Raw genomic sequence first — 22,705 nt, forward strand, 5'->3', positions numbered from 1 at the left:
CATGAATGTTTTAGGCACTGTAAGTCAACTATTTACACTCACTAGTGAAAGTTGGTAAACAGCCACTCTTTATATATATATATATATATATATATATATATTTCTAGAAAATTATAACTTCTAGAAATCCATATCAAGTATATAATTATAATAAAACATCTCACTGCTTGTGAATTTAAAAAAGGCTTAAAAAATGCTGCAAGAGCTTACAAAAATTAAAGTAATTTTAATAACTGATTTTAGATAAGGAATAGATAAAAAAACAAAATTACCATTGTTTGCGATGATCATAAAAAAAGAAATGAAAGCTATCTCTAATTAAATTTTTAATGAAAGAAACTAAATATAAATCAAACAATTAGTTAAAGTAACTTAATGAATTTACCTTAACCGTGTTAAAAATATCATGATTTTACATTAATTACAAGAAGTAAAACAAATGAGTAGATGGAACCACTTTTATAGGAAGTAATAAATAACTATAACTACTTTGTAAGTGTGTCAGCAATTCACACACTTGTTCTCTCACTTGATTTCCCATATTTCTGAGTAAAATAACTCTCTCTATCACCATCTAATGTTGTCACCTTTCTTGAGTTGCTGACACTAAAGAAAGATAAATTTGATCTTTCACTAGTCAAAATCAGTAGTAGTGTTTGGTTTTTGTTGGATTTTCATGCCAGAGTGGTATGTTTTAACCCACTGCTCAATGGTCAAGTGACAAACTACAAAAGTTCAGGTTTTGCATGTCTTACTTTGCAATTGCCAACTACAATGAAGGCAACTAGGGCAACTGTATACTAGCCACCGATCAAATAGTGATAGAGAATTGAAGAGACCTGATTGAACTGTTTAAACGCTTCAATGAAGTCACTTCAAAGGTGGCTTGATTTTAGGCACTACAGCTTGCAGAACAGAGGTTTGTAAGAGTACCCTTTTATGCCAATGAATAATCTTCTTCCTTGTCTCTGTACCCATTCCAACAGATCTAGACCCTTCCTGAAATGAGGCTTCCAGACTTGTATATAGAAACCAAGGTGCAGAAACTAACCACTGCCTTATAACAATGAGATAAGCACCTCTTTTTCCTGAGGCGCCTCCGTAGCCAGGTGGGAAGGAGCAGCAGTGCGTAGCACACGCTTCTTGATTAGACCGGAGTTCGAGCCCGTCACCACCAAATACGGAGGATGCGGAAAGGTCAGGGAATGGCCACCGCATATCCCGGAGCAATATGGCCTTAGTTGCTAATGCTCCTAAAAACCAAATAACAAACAAATAACAAATAACTCTTTTTCCTGCTGGAAAAATTCATGTTTATCATTGAGAATCCCATTAGTTGTTTCAGCAACTTGTCCACATTGCTCAGAGAACTTCAAGTCAGACTGTACTATTATCCCTAGTCTTTTTTTCTTTTTTATCTCCACCCACTATTTTGAGTGTGGTATCACCCAATTGATATTTGTTAATATTACACCCAATTGCCACTTCTCAGCCAATCTGCCTAACTTTTCTACATCTTGTTGCAGTAACATACCATGATCACTGTCATTAAACACCCTGTTAACCTTTATATCATCAGAAAACTTTGACATCTTCATATGCCTTGTTTGAAATATGTTCATGTTTGTTCCATTTCAAAAGACCTAATTATGCAAAAACAAGATAATGAAACATGACAACGAAAATGTGCATTGTGATTTAATATCTGTGACATTATGATATTTCATTTCATTACATAGCATACAAATATAATTTGCAAAACCACATATGATCAAGAAACTAGTAAAAGTTCTGGTGCTTTATAATCATAAATTAGTGAAACATTTCATGGTATGATAAAGTTCTCTTAAATTAACTGGTATATCTCTGGATAGCTGACTGGGCTAGCTGGGTGAGTAAAGTGCCTGCCTGGCAAATCCAAAGTTTGCGGGTTCGAATCCCGCTTCGGGCTTGGATCAGATTAGTGCCTTGGGAGGTGCATTATGGCCACAGATGCTGATGTGCCAACAACTAACAAAAAAAAAAAAAAAAAAAATTCTCTGGATTCTTTATCTGCCCACTGATGTTATATGAATTTTCATAAAAAATAAAAATTGAAAAAATAAAAAAAACAACAACAACAAATTTTTTACTATTATATAATCTTTGCATTTAATGAAAGGAGATATATAACTTTATTATAAGAAAGAAAATAACAATAACTGATTAAAACATTTCAGAAGGAAAATACTTGTACAGGTACACATACATACCAATGTCCCAGAACTGGCCGAAAAGAAATATTTAAACATATCATCATCAAAATTTGTATAAAGTATACTGGACAAGGAAACTAAAAGAAGGGCAGCAGCAATGACAAAGGATCGATTAAGCAGGCAAGTTCTGCAAAAAAAAAAAAAAAAAAAAACAAAACACACAGAATGTTTAAAACTCAGCATGAGTTATATAATAGATGCTAAATAATTCAATTAAAAAAGAAGACAAGTGTTATATTAAATCAAAGTATTAATTTAATTATTTAATTTAAAAAGATATTCTACAGTTTATAAATTTTAATTACATTTATATTATTACATCAATTTCTTACTTGACAAAAATAATGTCATTTAGTTTGATATTGATATTTGGTTTTTTAGGAGCATTAGCAACTAAGACTATATTGCTCCGGGAATATGCGGTGGTCATTCCCTGACCGTTCCGTATCAAGTGGTGACGGGCTCAAACCCCGGTCTAATCAAGAAGCATGTGCTAAGCACTGCTGCTATGGAGGTGCCATGTCATTTAGTAAACTGTTCAGATTATTCATAAAGCAGTTTCTATGATAAACTCTACATCGCATGCCTCTACTAAGCATTAGCATTAGTAGAGGCATACGATGCAAGAAAGCAAGCTTATGCAGCATTATCCAAAAAAACCCCCTTCCATTTCATCCCCCCATTCGTTCCAAATGCCTGTCCAGCTCAGCCTTAAATTTATTTAGGCTATTAGCTTCCACAACAAAAGATGGAAGCCTGTTCCACCAATCAACTACCCACTGGCTAAAGGCAAATTTCCGCACATCTATACATCTATTCTACAACTATCTTTCCTCAATTTGAAACTGTGTCCGCTCAGGTTCTTAGTCTGAGCAAGAGGAAGAATCCCATCAGCATTCAGTTTGCTCAACCCATTCAAGGCCTTATACACCTCAATCAGATCACCTCATACTCTCCAGGCACTGCAATTTGCAGAACTTAAGCCTTTCTTGGTAAGAGCACCCCTTTGTTCCCCTCACCAATCTTGTTGCCATTCTTTGTACTCATTCTGGCAACTCTACATCCATCCTAAAATGAGGAATCCAGACCTGTACACAGTACTCTAGGTGTGGCCTGACCATATAATGGGATAATCACTTCCCTGTCCCTGCTAGCAAAATTCCTATATATCATTGACAAGGCTCCATGACTTGCCCTGGCAGCCTGTCTGCACCTCAGCAAACTTCATATTTGACTGCACAATTACCCCAGGTCTTTTTCACTTTCCACTTCCCTGATTGTAGTACCAACCAGTTAGTACGTTTCTCTTTGGTTATTGCTACCCATATGCAGTACTTTGCATTTGTCCATGTTAAACTCCAGTTGCCACTTCTCAGCCCATTTTCCCAACTTATCAAGATCCAGTTGGAGTAGCATACTATCATTACTGTCATTAACAACCCTGCCAACTTTTGTATCATCTGCAAACTTGGACGTTAAACCTGATATACCTTCATCAATATCATTGATAAATATCAAAAACAACAATGGGCCCAACACCTTCCCTGGGGAACTCCACTAATAACATTTGTCTTCCATGTGCAACAGTATCAAAAGCTTTCCTGAATTCCGAGTATATGATATCAAAATTATTTTTGACATTCAGTTCCTTTGTGACCACATCATAGTAACCAATGAAATTGGTCAGACAAGACCTCCCTTTGACAAACCCATGCTGTGTCTTCACTATTACTGCAGTCTTGTCTAGATGACCTTGCAATGCTTCTTTAACCAGTGATTCCATTATTTTCCCAGGAACAGAAGTTAAACTAACAGGTCTGTAGTTACTTGTGCCGCCTTTTGAACCTCCTTTGTGAATTGGCGATACATTTGCACACCTCCAGTCCATGGGGACCTCCCCTGAGTCCAAGAAAGTTCTCATAATTATGGCTAAGGGTTTGCTTACTTCCTTTGCTGCCTCCTTTAATATAACTGGATAGATCCCGTTCACCCCAACTGCCTTCCTTATGTTTAACTTCAACGATTTCTTCTCCACTTTGCTGTCAGTTATTACAAAATCACTTAGCTCCCTGTTAGCATTTGATAAACGTCTGGCACTCCCCTCATTGAATAACTCCTCATGTGTGAATGTAGATGCAAAAGATTCATTCAGTTTATCAGCTACTTGAGCATGATCATCAATCAACCCATCTATGTTAAGTGGTCCACTCTAATTCATCCCTTTCCTTCTAGAGTTTACATAAGTAAAGAACTCCTTGCTGTTTTTCTTTGCATCCTTTGCCAAAGATTTTTCATAATCTGTCTTCACCTGCCTAGCCTCCTTTATGACTTGATTACAGACTAGTTTATACCTGCCATAGGCTTCTGTGTTGCCTGATACTTTATATGCATCCCATACATTTTTCTTCTCTGCCACGAGTCTCAATTCATCTGACATCCATTTAGGGTTGAACCTTGAACAGTATTTCTTAGTTGGAATGAAAAGTCTAGTAGCCTTCAAAAATAAGTCCCTGAAGATTTCCCATTTAGAATTCAACATTGCTAACATCATCAGTTGAGCCCACTGTACAGAATTTAAAAACTGTCTGAGACCTCTGTAGTCAACTTTACGAAAGCAAAAGCCCGTTCCTTTTGCCTTTATGGTAGTTATGGAAGTGGGATTTACTCAAAGAGGTAACTACCATTAGGGGTAAAGGGAAGGGTTATTGCTTCCGTAAAGGCGACTACGATGGACTGGGACAGTATTTAAATTCTATACAGTGGGACCAACTGATGATGTTACCAACAGCAAATTCAAAATGGGAAGCATTCAAAGAACTTATCTTGGAAGCTACTAGGCTTTACATACCAACTAAGAAATATTGTTCAAGGTTTAGGCCAAAATGGATGTCAGATGAACTAATGAGGCACATGGCAGAGAAGAAAAATGCATGGGATACTTACAAATTAACACATGACACAGAAGCCTATGATAGATACAAGTTGATATGCAACCAAGTTACAAAGGAGGTTAGGCAGGCGAAGGCAGATTACGAGAAATCCTTGGCAAGGGATGCAAAGAAAAACAGCAAAGAGTTCTTTACTTATGTAAACTCTAGAAGGAAGGGGATGAATCAGATTGGTCCACTTGATATTGATGGGTCAACTGTTGATGATCCTGCTCAGGTAGCTAACAAACTAAATGAATATTTTGCATCGACATTCACACATGAGGAGTTATTCAGCAAGGGGAATGTCAGAGGTGTATTCAACTCTAGCAGTAAGCTACAGAATCTTGAAATAACTGGGAGTAAAGTGGAGGAGAAACTGTTGAAGATAAACACAAGAAAGGCACCCGGGGTGGATGGGATCTATCCAGTTATATTAAAGGAGGCAGCAAAGGAAGTAAGCAAACCCTTAGCCATAATTATGAGAGCTTCCTTGGACTCAGGGGAGGTACCCATAGACTGGAAATGTGCAAATGTGACCCCAATTCGCAAAGGAGGATCAAAGGCTGACACAAGTAATTATAGACCTGTGAGCTTAACTTCTGTTCCGGGAAAATTAATGGAGGCACTGGTTAAAGAAGCACTGCAGGATCATTTAGACAAGACTTCAGTTATAGCTCGGACACAGCATGGTTTTGTTAAGGGGAAATCTTGCCTGACCAACTTGATTAGATACTATCATGCAGTCACAAAAGAACTGGATGCAGGGAATAACTTTGATATTATATACTTGGATCTTAGAAAGGCTTTTGATACTGTTGCACATGGAAGACTACTACACAAATTGGAGCAGTGTGACATTGGAGGCAAATTGCTGCTATGGATAAAGGGGTGGTTGAGGGGGAGAAGACAGAGAGTGGTAATCAATGGACACTGCTCATCATGGACTAATGTTATTAGTGGAGTCCCTCAGGGCTCAGTGTTGGGTCCATTATTGTTTTCTGTATTTATAAATGATATTGATGATGGTATATCAAGCTTAATGTCCAAGTTTGCAGACGATACAAAGGTTGGCAGGGTTGTCAAGGACACTACTGACACTATGCTGCTGCAACAGGATCTGGAAAGGTTGAGCAGATGGGCTGGGAGGTGGCAAATGAAGTTTAACATTGACAAATGTAAAGTACTACACATGGGAAACAGCAACCCCAGAGTAACGTATCAACTCTGTGGTACTACACTGACAGTGGTAGAGAATGAAAGGGACTTGGGGGTGGTTGTGCAGGCAGATATGAAGTTCTCTGAGCAGTGCAGACGGGCTGCAAGAGTAGCTCATGGAGTATTGTCAATGATATACAGGAATTTTTCCAGCAGGGATAAGGAGGTGATTATTCCATTGTATAAGGCAATGGTCAGGCCACACCTAGAGTACTGTATACAGGTCTGGAGGCCTCATTTCAAGAAGGATGTAGAGCTGCTGGAACGAGTACAGAGAAGGGCAACAAGATTAGTGAATGGAACAAAGGGGTGCTCTTACGAAGAAAGGCTTAAGTTTTGCAAATTACAGTGTCTGGAGACTAGGCACCAGCGAGGTGATCTGATAGAGGTGCATAAAGCCTTGAATGGTTTAAGCATGCTCAATGCTGATGGGATTCTTCCTCTAGCTCAGAAAAATCACCTGAGAGGGCATAAATTCAAATTGAGGAAAGACAGATGTTGGATAGACGTGCGGAAATTTGCCTTTAGCCAGCGGGTGGTTGGTTGGTGGAACAGACTTCCATCCCTTGTGGTGGAGGTTGATAGCCTAAATAAGTTTAAGGCTCAGCTGGACAGGTATTTTGAACGAACAGAGGGGTGAAGTGGAAGTGGTTTTTTTTTTTTTTTTTGGCTGATGCTGCATAAGCTTGCTTTCTTGCATCAAATGCCTCTACTAATGCTAAATGCTAATGCTAATGTTACATCTTTAAGTAATTCCCATATCAATACATTGTGATCACTATCGCCCAGTGGTTCCTTTATCTGCAGATTCTTAGTACATGAAGAATCACTACTGATAATCAGATCAAGAGTATTACTCTCTCTGTTTCCTCTCGAACATGTTGCTGTTCGAGAGGAAACAGAGAGATAAATCCACAAAAGTCTTGCTAGTGTGCGAGTGACAAACTGACAAGTTCCAGTCAATATCTGGAAAGTTAAAATCTCCCATTATAAGACATTCAGATTCACTGGACCACTCTGTTTCTCTGCACAATTGCTCATTATACTCATCAGATTCATTAGGCATATAACACACGCCTACTCTCATTTTTCCTTTCCCAGTCTTATTTCACACCAAAGAGACTCAACATGCATTGTCCAGCAGCATCAATTGGATGCACTTCCTTAGATTTTGTGTGTTTCTTAACTAACAGCATAACCACTCCTCACTTCCTATCCTGTCTATCCTTCCTATACATATTGTACTCTCCAAATTCCAACTCTGTACTGCCTATATCTGTGTGACACCACGCCTATGATATCCCAGCAATATCTGCCTTTGATGTCTTGACTAGCACTTCTAGCTCATCAAATTTATTAACTATACTCCTAGCATTGGTGTACATGAAAGTATACATGCACCTGTTCCTAGCCACCCTAACATAGCCCATGTATTTACTTGTTCCACTATGACTCTTAGCAGTCCTGGAAATCTCCATTACCTTGCTTTCCAGTCTGCTGCCCATTCTAATAGAAGCAGTGCAAGAATCACTTTTGCCTCTGCCTGTGGCCAATGTTAACCTTTTAGTCTGTGTATCCCCCCCCATGCTAGCAGTTTTCCGACCATCTAACACTGCCTCGATAGCATCAGCAAATAAATATTCTTGCACCCTTTCTATTTAAGTGAATCCCCTCCCTGTAGAAGCAGACTCTCCTGTCAACAAGCACAGACCAGGTTGAAAAAAAAATCCTACCCCTTGAGTCTTGCACAATCTCTCCAGGGCCGATTTGATTGACAAGGCTCTCATCATATACTCCCTCCTATCGTGTCTGGGCAGAATTGCAGACACTTTCACATTCAACCCTAACTCATGACTTTTTTTCAACATTGAGCTGTACTTGTTGAGTAAATCTACAGATCTCTTACTCTTAATGTCATTAGTTCCAACGTGTACAACAATATCACCTTTTGTAACCTGAAAAGATGATATCTGCTGTACAATGTCATCAACTTTTGTCCCTGGCAGACATCCTGGTTCTGTTCCACCTATCCTTCTTACATAGTATATTCTCAGTCTCCCTGACAATAGAGTCACCAACAATAACTAGTTTCTTTGGGACCAGCGCATTCTGCCTTTGAGATTGCCTCTGTGTTGCCTGATACACAGGAGTGAGCTCTGTCGTTGAGCTGGGCAGCTAAGAGCCTGATGGGCTCCTCATATTAATTTCTTTGAGGGCTTTTACCCTACACCTCAAGCTCTCATAGACGCCCATCAGAACGTTGAGTTGGTGCCTAATTTCTTGACACTCCAGACACCTAGCACACACAACGGCATCCTTGGCTAGATCATGTCCTGTTTTAGAAAGGTCGGCAAACATTTCACATTTTGCACATTTTTTGAGACTGTGATGCATTGGAGTATTGTCCCCTTCGTTTCTCCCCTGAGCCACAGCACTCTTGCTAGTCTGTGATCTTTGCTTTGCAGCTCTAGTCTGGGTCATGATTTCTGTTTAAATACAATTTAATTAATAATAAAATTTAATAAGATTAATATTATTTTTGATTAATTAATAATACTATAATAAGCTAACAGATTCCTAATACAGCGCTTCGTATTACATTATCTAGTTTTACTTTATACCTTCGCTATCAGTTCAAGATATATATACGTTAAGCTATTTCTTATCGACTACAATGTGGTGGGTAGTTCAACAACATTGGCGCCAACACCCGGAGTCGTAATTTCCAAAAATTGCTGGTTAAATTCAAAATAAGAAGCTAACGAACACTACTAAACCCATTTAATATCTCTGTACGACACAATGTACTATGTTAAATAACGAAGAATACGTTAAAACATATCAAACTGCTCTTCACATTACTTTTCCTCCTATATTACAAGATGATTTTAGTTCATCATATCTTTGGACATTGCCTGGTTCTACCAGACTAGTCATTTTCCTGATAACAACCTGAAAATCAATTAATTTGTTCTATGCATACTAATTTTCTTTGTCAAGATCTTCCAGAAACTGAGAAACCACTATTGAGATTTTGCAGATATTTTTGGTGCTATGAGCAGGTGTGCATGTTTGTATGGCATAAAAGGTAGGCTGAGATGAGCTAGAAATGGGAATGGTGAATGCCTACAAGGCACCTTTTTTGCAAAATCTTATAGCACCCCAAAAGAAGAATAATAAATAATTGTACATTCATTTTAATGTATTTCATAATAATCAATGAAACATAACAAACTACACTTGGAATTAACAAAAACTATAACATAGTTGTAGTTTGTTTTTTTAATTCTAACACTTTACAACAAAAAAGATTTTTATCAGAATGTTTATGATTCTGTTTCATATAATTTATAGCTGAAATAAACTTTAAATGATAATGTAATAAGCTGATAACTTTTTAGTAAGGTTTATAGTAAGGTACAAACAAAAACTGACAGCAGGAGTATGCTATAGGACTAATGACTGTAATGAGTCTACTGAACAACTATACAGAGAAATAGAGTGGGCTAGTAATCAGAACGTCCTATAATGGGGAATTTTAACCTTTCCAGATGTTGACTCAAATTTGTGTGTTGATCACTCACATACTAGCAAGACTTTTATAGATTTATTGGATGAATGTTTTCCACAGTCATCCAATCCAATGACTGTTTTCACAGTCAGCATGTTGGAGTGGCAACAAGAGATGAAGCAGGACAAGATGAAGATAATGTAGATGAAGCAGGACTTTTTTTTGGAAATTAATGCCTAAAAGAAGTTTCACATTGAAAGAAGAAAAAACATGCCAGGTTTCAAAGCAGCAAAGGATTGGTTGGCTTTATTGTTGGATAGTAACGCTGTGGGGGATTTAAAATTAAAACCCCTTTTAGTTTACCAGGAAGAGGGCCAAGGTACAACCGAAAATCGACACATTTTTCATGATTACATTCATCAATTAAATTAAATCAATTAAAATCAATTTAGATCAATTAAATTCATGATTGTAATTGGAGTTTTAAGTTTAATTTTGATACATAAGTAGTTACCACATAATTATATACGTAGGTAATGCAGAATTTTTTATATGTACAAATATTTGAATATTAAATATTTTGACCGACATTTGTGCATCTTTTCACTACCATTTATTATTTATTAGGAAATATCCTATGGCACTGACCACAACTCGCAAATACATATGTTACCTTATGAGAATGTGGCACTCGCTCAGCATGGATTCGGGCGCCTCCGTAGCCAGGTGGGAAGGAGCAGCAGTGCATAGCACACGCTTCTTGATTAGACCGGGGTTCGAGCCCGTCACCACCAAATACGGAGGATGCGGAAAGGTCAGGGAATGACCACCGCATATCCCGGAGCAATATGGCCTTAGTTGCTAATGCTCCTAAAAACCAAATAACAAACATAACAAACAAACAAGCATGGATTCACTTAGCGCTTTGTTTTTCCGGAACGAATTATCAGTGTTAAGTAGTCACCTGTATATGATTTCCCCAAAGCAAGAGCTGCTCTGCTGTTAGAAAGAACAAGACAACCCGAAAGTTTTGCAAGGCCAGAAGCAAGTATAATATTGCTTCAAGCCTTCTGGACAAAGGAATTGTTTATTATGAAATTAAACCAAAAGATTTAGTGCTAACAATACATTGTGTAAGGAGATTTTGTGTCATCTTTAGGATGCCATTTGCTATATATAGCAATAATTACAGACTGTTAAGAAATAGTTGCTCCTGAATAGTGCACCAATCCATTAGTCACGCACTGCATCAAAGTACTGCCACACCTTCCACGCTCCTCTACCTCTCCAGTCATACAACCTTAGCTGAATTCAGGGATGACATTTCAGTAGAGTGAATGAGGTGAAAGATGCAATGACAAATTCTGTGAACTGCACATTCCAGAAAATCATCAGCAGTTCCATGCACAGTTAATGGCAAAGGTGCAGTCAACCAATGTGCAGTCACTCAAATAAAGATAAGATATGGAAAAAAGTCATCCATTAAATCAATTCTCTTCAGAAAGCTACAAGAATAATGTCTGATATTTTGCATACCAGACAAATTTGATACTATTGCACATGGAAGACTGCAACTAAGTCTTCCATGTGCAATAGTATCATTAGCAACTAAGTGCAATAGTATAACATTAGCAACAACTAAGGCCATATTGCTCCGGGGATATGCGGTGGTCATTCCCTAACCTTTCCATATTTGGTGGCTCACGGGCTCAAACCCCGGTCTAATCAAGAAGCGTGTGCTACACACTGCTGCTCCTGCCCAGAGTAATGTATCAACTCTATGGTACTACACTGACAGTGGTAGAAAATGAAAAGGACCTGGGGGTAATTGTGCAGGCAGATATGAAGTTTTCTGAGCAGTGCAGATAGTCTGCAAGAGTAGCTCATGGTGTCTTGTCAATGATATACAGGAATTTTTCTAGCAGGGATAAGGAGGTGATTATCCTCTTGTATAAGGCAATGGTCAGACCACACCTTGAGTACTGTATACAGGTCTGGAGGCCTCATTTTAAGAAGGATGCAGAGCTATTGGAACGAGTACAGAGAAGGGCAACAAGATTAGTGAATGGAACGAAGGGTTGCTCATACGAAGAAAGGCTTAAGTTTTGCAGATTACAGTGTCTGGAGACTAGGCACCTGCGAGGTAATCTGATTGAGGTGTGTAAAGCCTTGAATAGTTTGAGCATGCTCAATGCTGATGGGATTCTTCCTCTTGCTCAGAATACTCACCTGTGAGGGCATAAATTGAAATTGAGGAAAGACAGATGTAGGATAGATTTGTGGAAGTTTGCCTTTAGCCAGCAGGTAGTTGGTTGGTGGAACAGACTTCCATCTTTTGTTGTGGAAGTTGATAGCCTAAATAAGTTAAAGGCTGAGCTGCACAGGTATTTAGAACGAACAGAGGGGTGAAATGGGAGCACTTTTTTTTTTTTTTTTTTGGCTGATGCTGCATAAGCTTGCTTTTCTTGCATCATATGCCTCTACTAATGCTAATGCTAATAAGTACTTGTGGTCACATATTTGAGTGGCACTGAACTGAATAGCAGTAAGGCTACTGCCATTCAAATAATTTTGCCATAAGTTATTTGTCTGGTATTTGAAATAGTATGTTGCCAGACATTAATCTAGTCATTTTCTGAAGAGAACAAATTTAATTATTGATTTTTTTATTTTTCATTCTTTCTTTGTGTCACTTTGGACTAATGATGTGTTGGATACCACTGGACTGGCATTAAGTGATAAATCACAGTTTAGGTCTAGGCTACTAGGTTGCCAGTAAACAGAAGCTTTTGTAATTTTTTTTTTTTTTTTTTGATCCTTGGCTAAGGTGAACTAGCCAACTTATCAACATCATTCCCCCTATTTGGGTTAATAATGTCTATGCTGTTCCTCATACTATTCTTTCCAGTATTTTTTTGGCTTACTAAAGAAACATAAAGCAAATTAATAAAATTAATTCTCTTTTTAAGGCATTATAATAATTTTGGCAGTATGGGCCTTTTATACATATTTCTTCTGAATTTTATATGTTTCATTATCAATTTTGATGTTCTCATTTCATCTCCACTAATACTATTCTTATTCCTTGATCTCAGTTAAAAATAAAATTTCCTTTCCTAGAATATGGTAAAAATATTATTTTCTACAAATATTTCATTTCTGCTGCTTAGCACTAAGTAGGAATAGTAGTAGAGGAGACATGTGATGCAAGAAAGCAAGCTTATATAGCATCAGCCAAAAAAAAAACATTTCACACATTCATTTTCTCTAAAATTTTTTTCCAGTTTCTCCTTGAAATTATTTAAGATATCAAATTCCGCAACAGATGGAAGTTTGTTCCAGCAATCAACTACCCACTGGCTAAAGGCAAATTTCTGCACATCTATTCTATAACTGTCTTTCTGCAATTTAAATTTATGCTCATCGGGTTTGTAATCTGAGCAAGAGGAAGAATCCCATCAGCATTGACCCTGCTCAACCCATTAAAGGTCTTATACACCTCAATCAGATTGCCTTGCAGATGCTGCAATTTGCAGAACTTAAGCCGTTCTTGGTAAGACCACCGCTTTGTTACCCTCACCAATCTTGCTGCCCTTCTCTGTAATTTTTTTTTTTTTTTTTTGATCCTTGGCTAAAGTGAACTAGCCAACCTATCAACCTCCTTCCCCTTATTTGGGTTCCTCAAATCTGTGCTGTTCCTCATACTATTCTTTCCAGTATTTTCTTGGCTTACTAAAGAAACATAAAGCAAATTAATAAAATTAATTCTCTTTTTAAGACATAATAATTTTGGCAGTATGGGCCTTTTACACATATTTCTTCTGAATTTTATACGTTTCATTATCAATTTTGATGTTCTCATTTCATCTCCACTAATACTATTCTTATTCCTTGATCTCAGTTAAAAATAAAATTTTCTTTCCTAGAATATGATAAAAATATTATTTTCTTTCCTAGAATATGGTAAAATATTATTTTCTACAAATATTTTGTTTCTGCTGCTTAGCACTAAGTAGTAGTAGTAGAGTAGTAGAGGAGACATGTGATGCAAGAAGGCAAGCTTATATAGCATCAGCCAAAAAAAAAAAAAAAAAAAACCCATTTCACACATTCATTTCCTCTAAAATTTTTTCCAGTTTCTCCTTGAAATTATTTAAGATATCAAATTCCGCAACAGATGGAAGTTTGTTCAAGCAATCAACTACCAACTGGCTAAAGGCAAATTTCCGCACATCTATTCTATAACTGTCTTTCTGCAATTTAAATTTATGCTCATCGAGCTTGTAATCTGAGCAAGAGGAAGAATCCCATCAGCATTGACCCTGCTCAACCCATTAAAGGTCTTATACACCTTAATCAGATTGCCTTGCAGGTCCCTAGTCTCCAGATGCTGCAATTTGCAGAACTTAAGCCTTTCTTGGTAAGACCACCTCTTCGTTCCCCTCACCAATCTTGCTGCCCTTCTCTGTACTCGCTCAAGCAACTCTACATTCTTCCTAAAATGAGGCCTCCAGACCTGTATGCAGTACTCAAGGCATGGCCTGACCATTGCCTTATACAAAGGGATAATCACTTCCTTTTCCCTACTAGCAAAATTCCTGTATATCATTGACAATACCCCATGACCTGCTCTGGAAGCCTGTCTGCACTGCATTGAAAATTTCATATCTGACTGCACAATTACTCCCAGGTCTTTTTCATTTTCTACCATCCTAAGTGTAGTGCCTTACAGTTAGTCCTTTTTTTTGGTGTTACTTCTACCCATATGCAGTACTTTGCATTTGTCAATGTTAAACTACAGTTTCCAGTTCTCAGCCCATCTGCCCAACTTTTCTAGATTCTGTTGCAGTTGCATACTGTCTTTAGTGTCATTAACAACCCTATCAACCTTTGTATCATTTGCAAACTTGGACATTAAGCCTGATATGCCTTCATAAATATCATTGATAAATATACAAAACAACAGTGGGCCCAACACCAAAACTCGGGAGACTCCACTAATAACATTAATCCATGAAGAGCAGCATCCACTGATTACCACTCTCTCTCTGTCTTCTCACCCTTTTATCCATTGTAGCAACTTGACCTTAATACCATACTGCTCCAATTTGAACAGTAGTCTTCCATGTACAACAGTGTCAAAAGCTTTTCTGAAATCCAAGTATATGATATTAAAATTATTTTTTTGCATCCAGTTCCTTGGTCACTGTATCATAGTAACCTATCAGATTGGTTAGACAAGACTGTCCCTTAACAAATCCATGCTGTGACCGCCGTATAACTGCATTCCTGTCCAGATGGTCCTGCATTACTTCTTTAACCAGCGACTCCATTATTTTCCCTGGAACAGATGTTAAGCTAACAGGTCTGTAATTACTCATGTCACCTTTTGATCCCCCTTTATGAATTGGGGAAACATTCGCACATCTCCAATCCATAGGGACCTCCACTGAATCCAAGGATGCTTGCATAATTATGGCTAAGGGTTTGCTCCCCTCCTTTGCTGCTGCCTCCTTTAATATAACTGGATAGATCACATCCATCCTAGTTGCCTTTCTTATGTTTAACTTCAACAATTCCTCCTTCACTTTGCTCTCAGTTATTACAAAATCATTAAGCATCCTGTTGCAGTTTGATAAACTTCTGGCATTCTCCTCCCTTAATAACTCCTCATATGTGAATATAGATGCAAAATACTCGTTCAGATTTCAGCGATCTGACCTAGTCATAAAAAATTTACCCCAGGGGCTCACATCTGGTGAGTATGGGATTGGCACACCCAGGGTCCTGAGGTGGATATCATCATTCTTCTCTTTCTTGGTGATTCCCTTCTCTCTCTCTCTCTCTCTCTCTCTCTCTCTCTCTCTCTCTCTCTCTCTCTCTCTCTCTCTGCCAGGGTAACTCACAAATTTTTTTTGGCTGGTGCAGCATAAGCCTCAGGCTTCCTTGCATCATACTACTACTAATAACAAAGGGGCATGATGGCCCAGTGGTTATGACACTGGACTACCAGCCTGATGGACCTGGGTACGAGTCCTCCCTTGGCAGAAGCTAACATGGCTCCATCACACTGGGAGACCGGTACAATAATAGTAATAAATAAGAATAATAATAATAATAAATAAATTAATGGTAATAAAAAAATTAATAAATAAATAAAGCATCATGAAAGTAGATCCAATAGACCTACCACACCCAAGGAAGGAGTGGTGGCATCTGGTATCACTCCCAAGAACTACCACTGGACATAAGCCGAAGCTAAACAGGTCCACCTCCATATGTGCATAATGTCGCAGATAAATATTAATCATACTGCATTGAGTGTAATGCAGGATAAAGTCACTCACGTTCAGGCCTAAGGTAGAGGGGTGGGGTCGAAAAATCAGAGATGGTCTCCTGAGGAAGACAGTGGAGCAAATGCCACTGTCCCCCATAAGGTTACCACAAGAGAAGGGTAAGACCATCCAGCCCCACCAACTGGAAGTGCTTTCTGCACTAGTAACCACCCAGGAAAGAAAAAAATCAAGCAAGACCTGAGCGATCAGTTATAAAGGATAAAGAATATGGTCAATGAGGAACCAGAGGAGGAAGAACATACCACCACTGAACCAGAGAAAGAAGAGCAAGAAGAAATACAACCCACAGCAGCTAAAGTGGGAAGAGACGAGGTCATGATATCTAGAATAGAGGACAAGTGGAAGAAGGTCCTAACAGAATTTGAAGGAATGGACCCCACAAAGACTCACAAGATACAAAAGCAGAGACCCAATAGAACCTTGTGGAGAGTCACAGACCACCTCAATCAGCAAATAATACCACATTACCTCGACAACAATGGAGTCCATCCACACAACCATGTATTGTGCTGCCATAGGAGTCTGCTGACGAGGCAACTAGGAGACGGTCGTGTTCAAAGCCGCTAAGTGGATTTTTCTTATTTATTGATTTGAAATTATTGTTTTTCTAAAACTTTTGATTTAAATTTAGTAGTATAACATTATTTTGTGATTTTCTGATTAATTTGGTGTATTTATTCTTTACTCGGCCTTGTAATTGCATAAAAGTATCGGTAAGGGTATCCACGTGTTTGCAACTCTGCTGAACGAGAAGTTCTTTAGCCGCTTGATTGAATATTTTTTACATCGAATTATTTCTGTAAGTAGCTTATAGACCTAGTAAGGATCGTTAGTTTATTCTGAATTGAGACAGTGAGATTTGAAAGTTAATTAATACTTAAGTGTCCGTAGATTTACCGTTCGTAACTTCCCGCCTTTGTGATATGATAGTTATTTGTACCGTACTAGATAGCGTTAGTTGAACTTCGTAAGCAGTTAAATTGTACTTTTAAATAAATACATATAACGACTTAGATTACAAATGTAACATAATTAATTATATTTAACATAATTAATAACATAACATAATTAATTATAATTAATTAATAAATTAATAGAATCATGACTCAGACCAGAGCAGCAAAGCAAAAGGCTCAAGCTAATGGAAGTGTTGTGGCTCAGAGCAGAACTGAGGGGGGGCAGTTGTCCTCTGACTCACAGCCTTATAAAATGCACTGTTTGCTTGATGTTTGCAGAGCAATCGGGTACGGGACATGATACTGCCATGGGGGATGTCTTTGTGTGTGCGCGATGCAAGGAGTGTATCGATATCAGGCAACAACTCAGCGTTCTTGTGGGCCTATATGAGAGCTTGAAGGACAGGGTGGATGCCCTCGAAGAAACTAAACTGAGTGGCCCATCAAGCTCTCAGCTGCCCACATCAACGCCAGAGCTCGCACTTGGGCATCACGTGACACAGAGGCAACCCCCAAGGCAGAATGCACTGGTCCCGAAGGAACTAGTAGTTGTTGGTGACTCTATTGTCAGGGAAACGGAAAACATGCTTTGTAAAAAGGATAGGTGGAACAGGACCAGGGTATGTCTGCCAGGGGCAAAGGTTGATGACGTTGTAGAGCGAATATCATCTTTTAAGGGCACAAAAGTTGATATAGTTGTACACGTTGGCACTAATGATATTAAGAGTAGGAGACCGGCGATATTACTTAACAAGTACAGGTCACTGTTGAACAAAAGCCGAGAATTAGGGTTGAATTTGAAAGTGTCTGCAATTCTGCCCAGACACGATAGGAGGGAGTATATGATGAGAGCCTTGTCGATCAATTCGGCCCTGGAAAGACTGTGCAAGGCTCAAGGGGTAGAATTTTTTTCAGCCTGGACTGTACTTGTTAAAAGGAGAGATTGCTTCTACAGGGATGGGATACACTTAAATAGAAAGGGTGCAAGAATATTTGCTGATGCTATCGAGGCAGTGTTAGGTGGGTTGGAAAACTGCTAGCTTGGGGGGAGACAAAGACCAATAGATTGACAGTAGCCACTGGCAGAGGTGAAAGAGATTCTTGCACTACTTCTATTAGAATGAGCAGAAGCCTGAAAAACAAGATGCATGATATTTCAGAGACTGCTGGGAGCCATTGCGGTACAAGTAAACACATGGGTTGTGTTAGGGTAGCTAAAAATAGAAACAGGTGCAAGTATACTTGCGTGTACACCAATGCTAGGAGTTTAGTAAATAAATTTGATGAATTTGAGGTATTGCTCAAAACATCAAAGGCAGATATTGTTGGGATATCAGAAACGTGGTGTGACACATATATAAGGAATGCAGAACTGGAATTTGGGGAGTACAATGTCTACAGAAAGGATAGACAGGATAGGAAGGGGGGAGGGGTTATGCTATTAGTTAAGAAACACATAAAAACCAAGGAAGTGAAGCCAGTCGACATCGCTGGACAGTGCAGTGTTGAGTCAGTTTGGTGTGACATAAGCATTGGGAGATCAAAATTGAGAGTAAGAGTGTGCTATAGGCCTAATGACTCTGATGAGTATAATAAGAAACTGTACAGGGAAATAGAGTGGGCCAGTAAATCAGAGAGTCTTATAATGGGGGATTTTAATTTCCCAGATATTGACTGGAATCTGGGGGCTGGTCACTCACACACTAGCAGGGCTTTTGTGGATTTATTGGATGATTGTTTTCTACATCAGCATGTTCGGGAGGCAACTGGAGGGACTAATACCCTTGATCTGATTATCAGTAGTGATTCTTCATGCATTAAGAATCTACAGATAAAGGAACCACTAGGTGGCAGTGATCACAGTGTGCTGAAGTGGGATTTACTCAAAGAGGTAACTACCATTAGGGGTAAAGGGAACGGTTATTGCTTCTGTAAAGGCGACTACGATGGACTGAGACAGTATTTAAATTCTATACAGTGGGACCAACTGATGATGTTACCAACAGCAAATTCAAAATGGGAAGCATTCAAAGAACTTATCTTGGAAGCTACTAGGCTTTACATACCAACTAAGAAATATTGTTCAAGGTTTAGGCCAAAATGGATGTCAGATGAACTAATGAGGCATATGGCAGAGAAGAAAAATGCATGGGATACTTACAAATTAACACATGACACAGAAGCCTATGATAGATACAAGTTGATATGCAACCAAGTTACAAAGGAGGTTAGGCAGGCGAAGGCAGATTACGAGAAATCCTTGGCAAGGGATGCAAAGAAAAACAGCAAAGAGTTCTTTACTTATGTAAACTCTAGAAGGAAGGGGATGAATCAGATTGGTCCACTTGATATTGATGGATCAACTCTTGATGATCCTGCTCAGGTAGCTAACAAACTAAATGAATATTTTGCATCGACATTCACACATGAGGAGTTATTCAGTGAGGGGAATGCCAGAGGTGTATTCAACTCTAGCAGTAAGCTAGAGAATCTTGAAATAACTGGGAGTAAAGTGGAGGTGAAATTGTTGAAGATAAACACAAGAAAGGCACCCGGGGTGGATGGGATCTATCCAGTTATATTAAAGGAGGCAGCAAAGGAAGTAAGCAAACCCTTAGCCATAATTAGGAGAGCTTCCTTGGACTCAGGGGAGGTACCCATAGACTGGAAATGTGCAAATGTGACCCCAATTCACAAAGGAGGATCAAAGGCTGGCACAAGTAATTATAAACCTGTGAGCCTAACTTCTGTTCCAGGAAAATTAATGGAGGCACTGGTTAAAGAAGCACTGAAGGATCATCTAGACAAGACTTCAGTTATAGCTCGGACACAGCATGGTTTTGTTAAGGGGAAGTCTTGCCTAACCAATTTGATTGGATACTATGATGCAGTCACAAAAGAACTGGATGCAGGGAATAGCTTTGATATTATATACTTGGATCTTAGAAAGGCTTTTGATACTGTTGCACATGGAAGACTGCTACACAAATTGGAGCAGTGTGACATTGGAGGCAAATTGCTGCTATGGATAAAGGGGTGGTTGAGGGGGAGAAGACAGAGAGTGGTAATCAATAGACACTGCTCGTCGTGGACTAATGTTATTAGTGGAGTCCCTCAGGGCTCAGTGTTGGGTCCATTATTGTTTTCTGTATTTATAAATGATATTGATGATGGTATATCAAGCTTAATGTCCAAGTTTGCAAACGATACAAAGGTTGGCAGGGTTGTCAAGGACACTACTGACACTATGCTGCTGCAACAGGATCTGGAAAGGTTGAGCAGATGGGCTGAGAGGTGGCAAATGAAGTTTAACATTGACAAATGTAAAGTACTACACATGGGAAACAGCAACCCCAGAGCAACGTATCAACTCTGTGATACTACACTGACAGTGGTAGAGAATGAAAGGGACTTGGGGGTGGTTGTGCAGGCAGACATGAAGTTCTCTGAGCAGTGCAGACGGGCTGCAAGAGTAGCTCATGGAGTATTGTCAATGATATACAGGAATTTTTCCAGCAGGGATAAGGAGGTGATTATTCAATTGTATAAGGCAATGGTCAGGCCACACCTAGAGTACTGTATACAGGTCTGGAGGCCTCATTTCAAGAAGGATGTAGAGCTGCTGGAACGAGTACAGAGAAGGGCAACAAGATTAGTGAATGGAACAAAGGGGTGCTCTTACGAAGAAAGGCTTAAGTTTTGCAAATTACAGTGTTTGGAGACTAGGCACCAGCGAGGTGATCTGATAGAGGTGTATAAAGCCTTGAATGGTTTGAGCATGCTCAATGCTGATGGGATTCTTCCTCTAGCTCAGAATAATCACCTGAGAGGGCATAAATTCAAATTGAGGAAAGACAGATGTAGGATAGACGTGCGGAAATTTGCCTTTAGCCAGCGGGTGGTTGGTTGGTGGAACAGACTTCCATCCCTTGTCGTGGAGGTTGATAGCCTAAATAAGTTTAAGGCTCAGCTGGACAGGTATTTTGAACGAACAGAGGGGTGAAGTGGGTTTTTTTTTTTTTTTTTTTGGCTGATGCTGCATAAGCTTGCTTTCTTGCATCAAATGCCTCTACTAATGCTAATGCTAATAGCAGCTACTACAATTAATGGAAGAGAAACAAGAGATCAGCAGCGGAAGGAACTGCCAGCTTGGGAAAGAAGACTTCAGCAGAAGATAGAAGAATTAAGAGTCAAGGTAGGCCAATTGACCCAGTACCAATGCGGTACAAGGAGTAAGAAATTGATTGGAAAAGTGAACAGCATCCTCAAGAGAAACAGCTTCCACAGCAAACACAAGACCAAAAATCACAGAATAGAAGAGAAAATGGACACACTGAAGCAGAACCTCCTCGCTCTCAGCAAGAGACTACACTGATACAAAGAGAGCTCCCAGAGGAAAATAAACAACTGAATCTTCAACGAGGACGAAAAACGCTTCCACAGGAGTCTCAGAGAAGACAGGAAAGCAGGGAATGGACCACCTGAGCAGAAGACGATTGAGGAGTTCTAGGGAAATATATGGAGCAGGGAAGTATGACATAACAACCGAGCCCCCTGAATAGAACTAGAAAGCAAGAAAACCAAGGACGTACAAGAGATGAGAGAGAGTGGGAGATTTGGGAAGAAGTACAACAGACAATCAAGAAATCTCACAATTACCGAACTCCAGGAATAGATAACGTCCACAACTACTGGTAAAAGAAGCTCACTTGCACACACAAGCACCTGGTAGAGCAGTTCACCCAAATGATAAGGCACGCAGAGACAATCCCAAAGTTTTTCACTCAAGGAATCACATATCTGAAGCTTAAACACTAAGATAAAAGGAAACCGGTGAAATACAGGCCAATGAGTACACTCATAGACACGACCAGGTAGCTAGACTGTACTACAAGTACGAACCCCACACAGTACTAGAGAACTGAACCCACAAGCTGTACTGGGATCGCACCAAAATAATGGATACGACAATCCCGCACAACAGGCCAGACATAACCCTTGTAGACAAGAAGGAAAAGGCTACCTATCTCACTGACATAACGGTACCCAACACTGGCAACCTGCAGAAAACCTATGGGGAAAAAATCAAGAAGTACACGAATCTAAGACAGGAGATCAATCAGAGATGTGGCATATGCAACAAGTTACAACCATCCTGATCATCGTGTCAACCACTGGTATGGTGCCAAAGACCCTACGTAGCAGCCTAACAGCAATAGGTCTCCCAGCGAACACCTACAAGGAACTCCAGAAAGTTGCAATCCTGAACACCTGTAGGATAGTCAGAGAGTTCCTCGACCATCGGTAACACTAGCACAACAACCACCCTGTGTACTTGGTAGCAATACCCATCATGAGGTGGAACCCCTAGTCAGGGAGAAATAATATAAGAGCAATAATAATAACAGTTGAACTATTGATATTGAGTGGACCAATCTGATTCATCCCCTTCCTTCTAGAAGTATTTCTATACAGTTTCCTA

At 39.2% G+C, this 22,705-nt stretch overlaps 1 protein-coding gene across 4 annotated transcripts in view; it reads right to left on the minus strand.

Annotated features, from left to right (window-relative positions):
• Positions 1–22,705, minus strand: part of LOC150085398 (uncharacterized) — a 650,000-nt gene that overhangs the window by 103,858 nt on the left and 523,437 nt on the right. For all 4 annotated transcript variants that reach the window (XR_016546970.1, XM_090374027.1, XM_090374026.1 and 1 more), the window contains exon 26: positions 2,253–2,382. Coding sequence is in view for 3 of the 4 variants with exons in the window: in XM_090374027.1 (XP_090230153.1) it covers positions 2,253–2,382 (130 nt within the window). In the remaining variant the exon portion in view is untranslated. The remainder of the gene's footprint in view (positions 1–2,252; positions 2,383–22,705) is intronic.

This window comes from Mastigoproctus giganteus, chromosome 5 (genome assembly GCF_048544385.1).
Source record: "Mastigoproctus giganteus isolate SK-2022 chromosome 5, ASM4854438v1, whole genome shotgun sequence".
Classification (NCBI taxonomy): Eukaryota; Metazoa; Arthropoda; class Arachnida; order Uropygi; family Thelyphonidae; genus Mastigoproctus; species Mastigoproctus giganteus.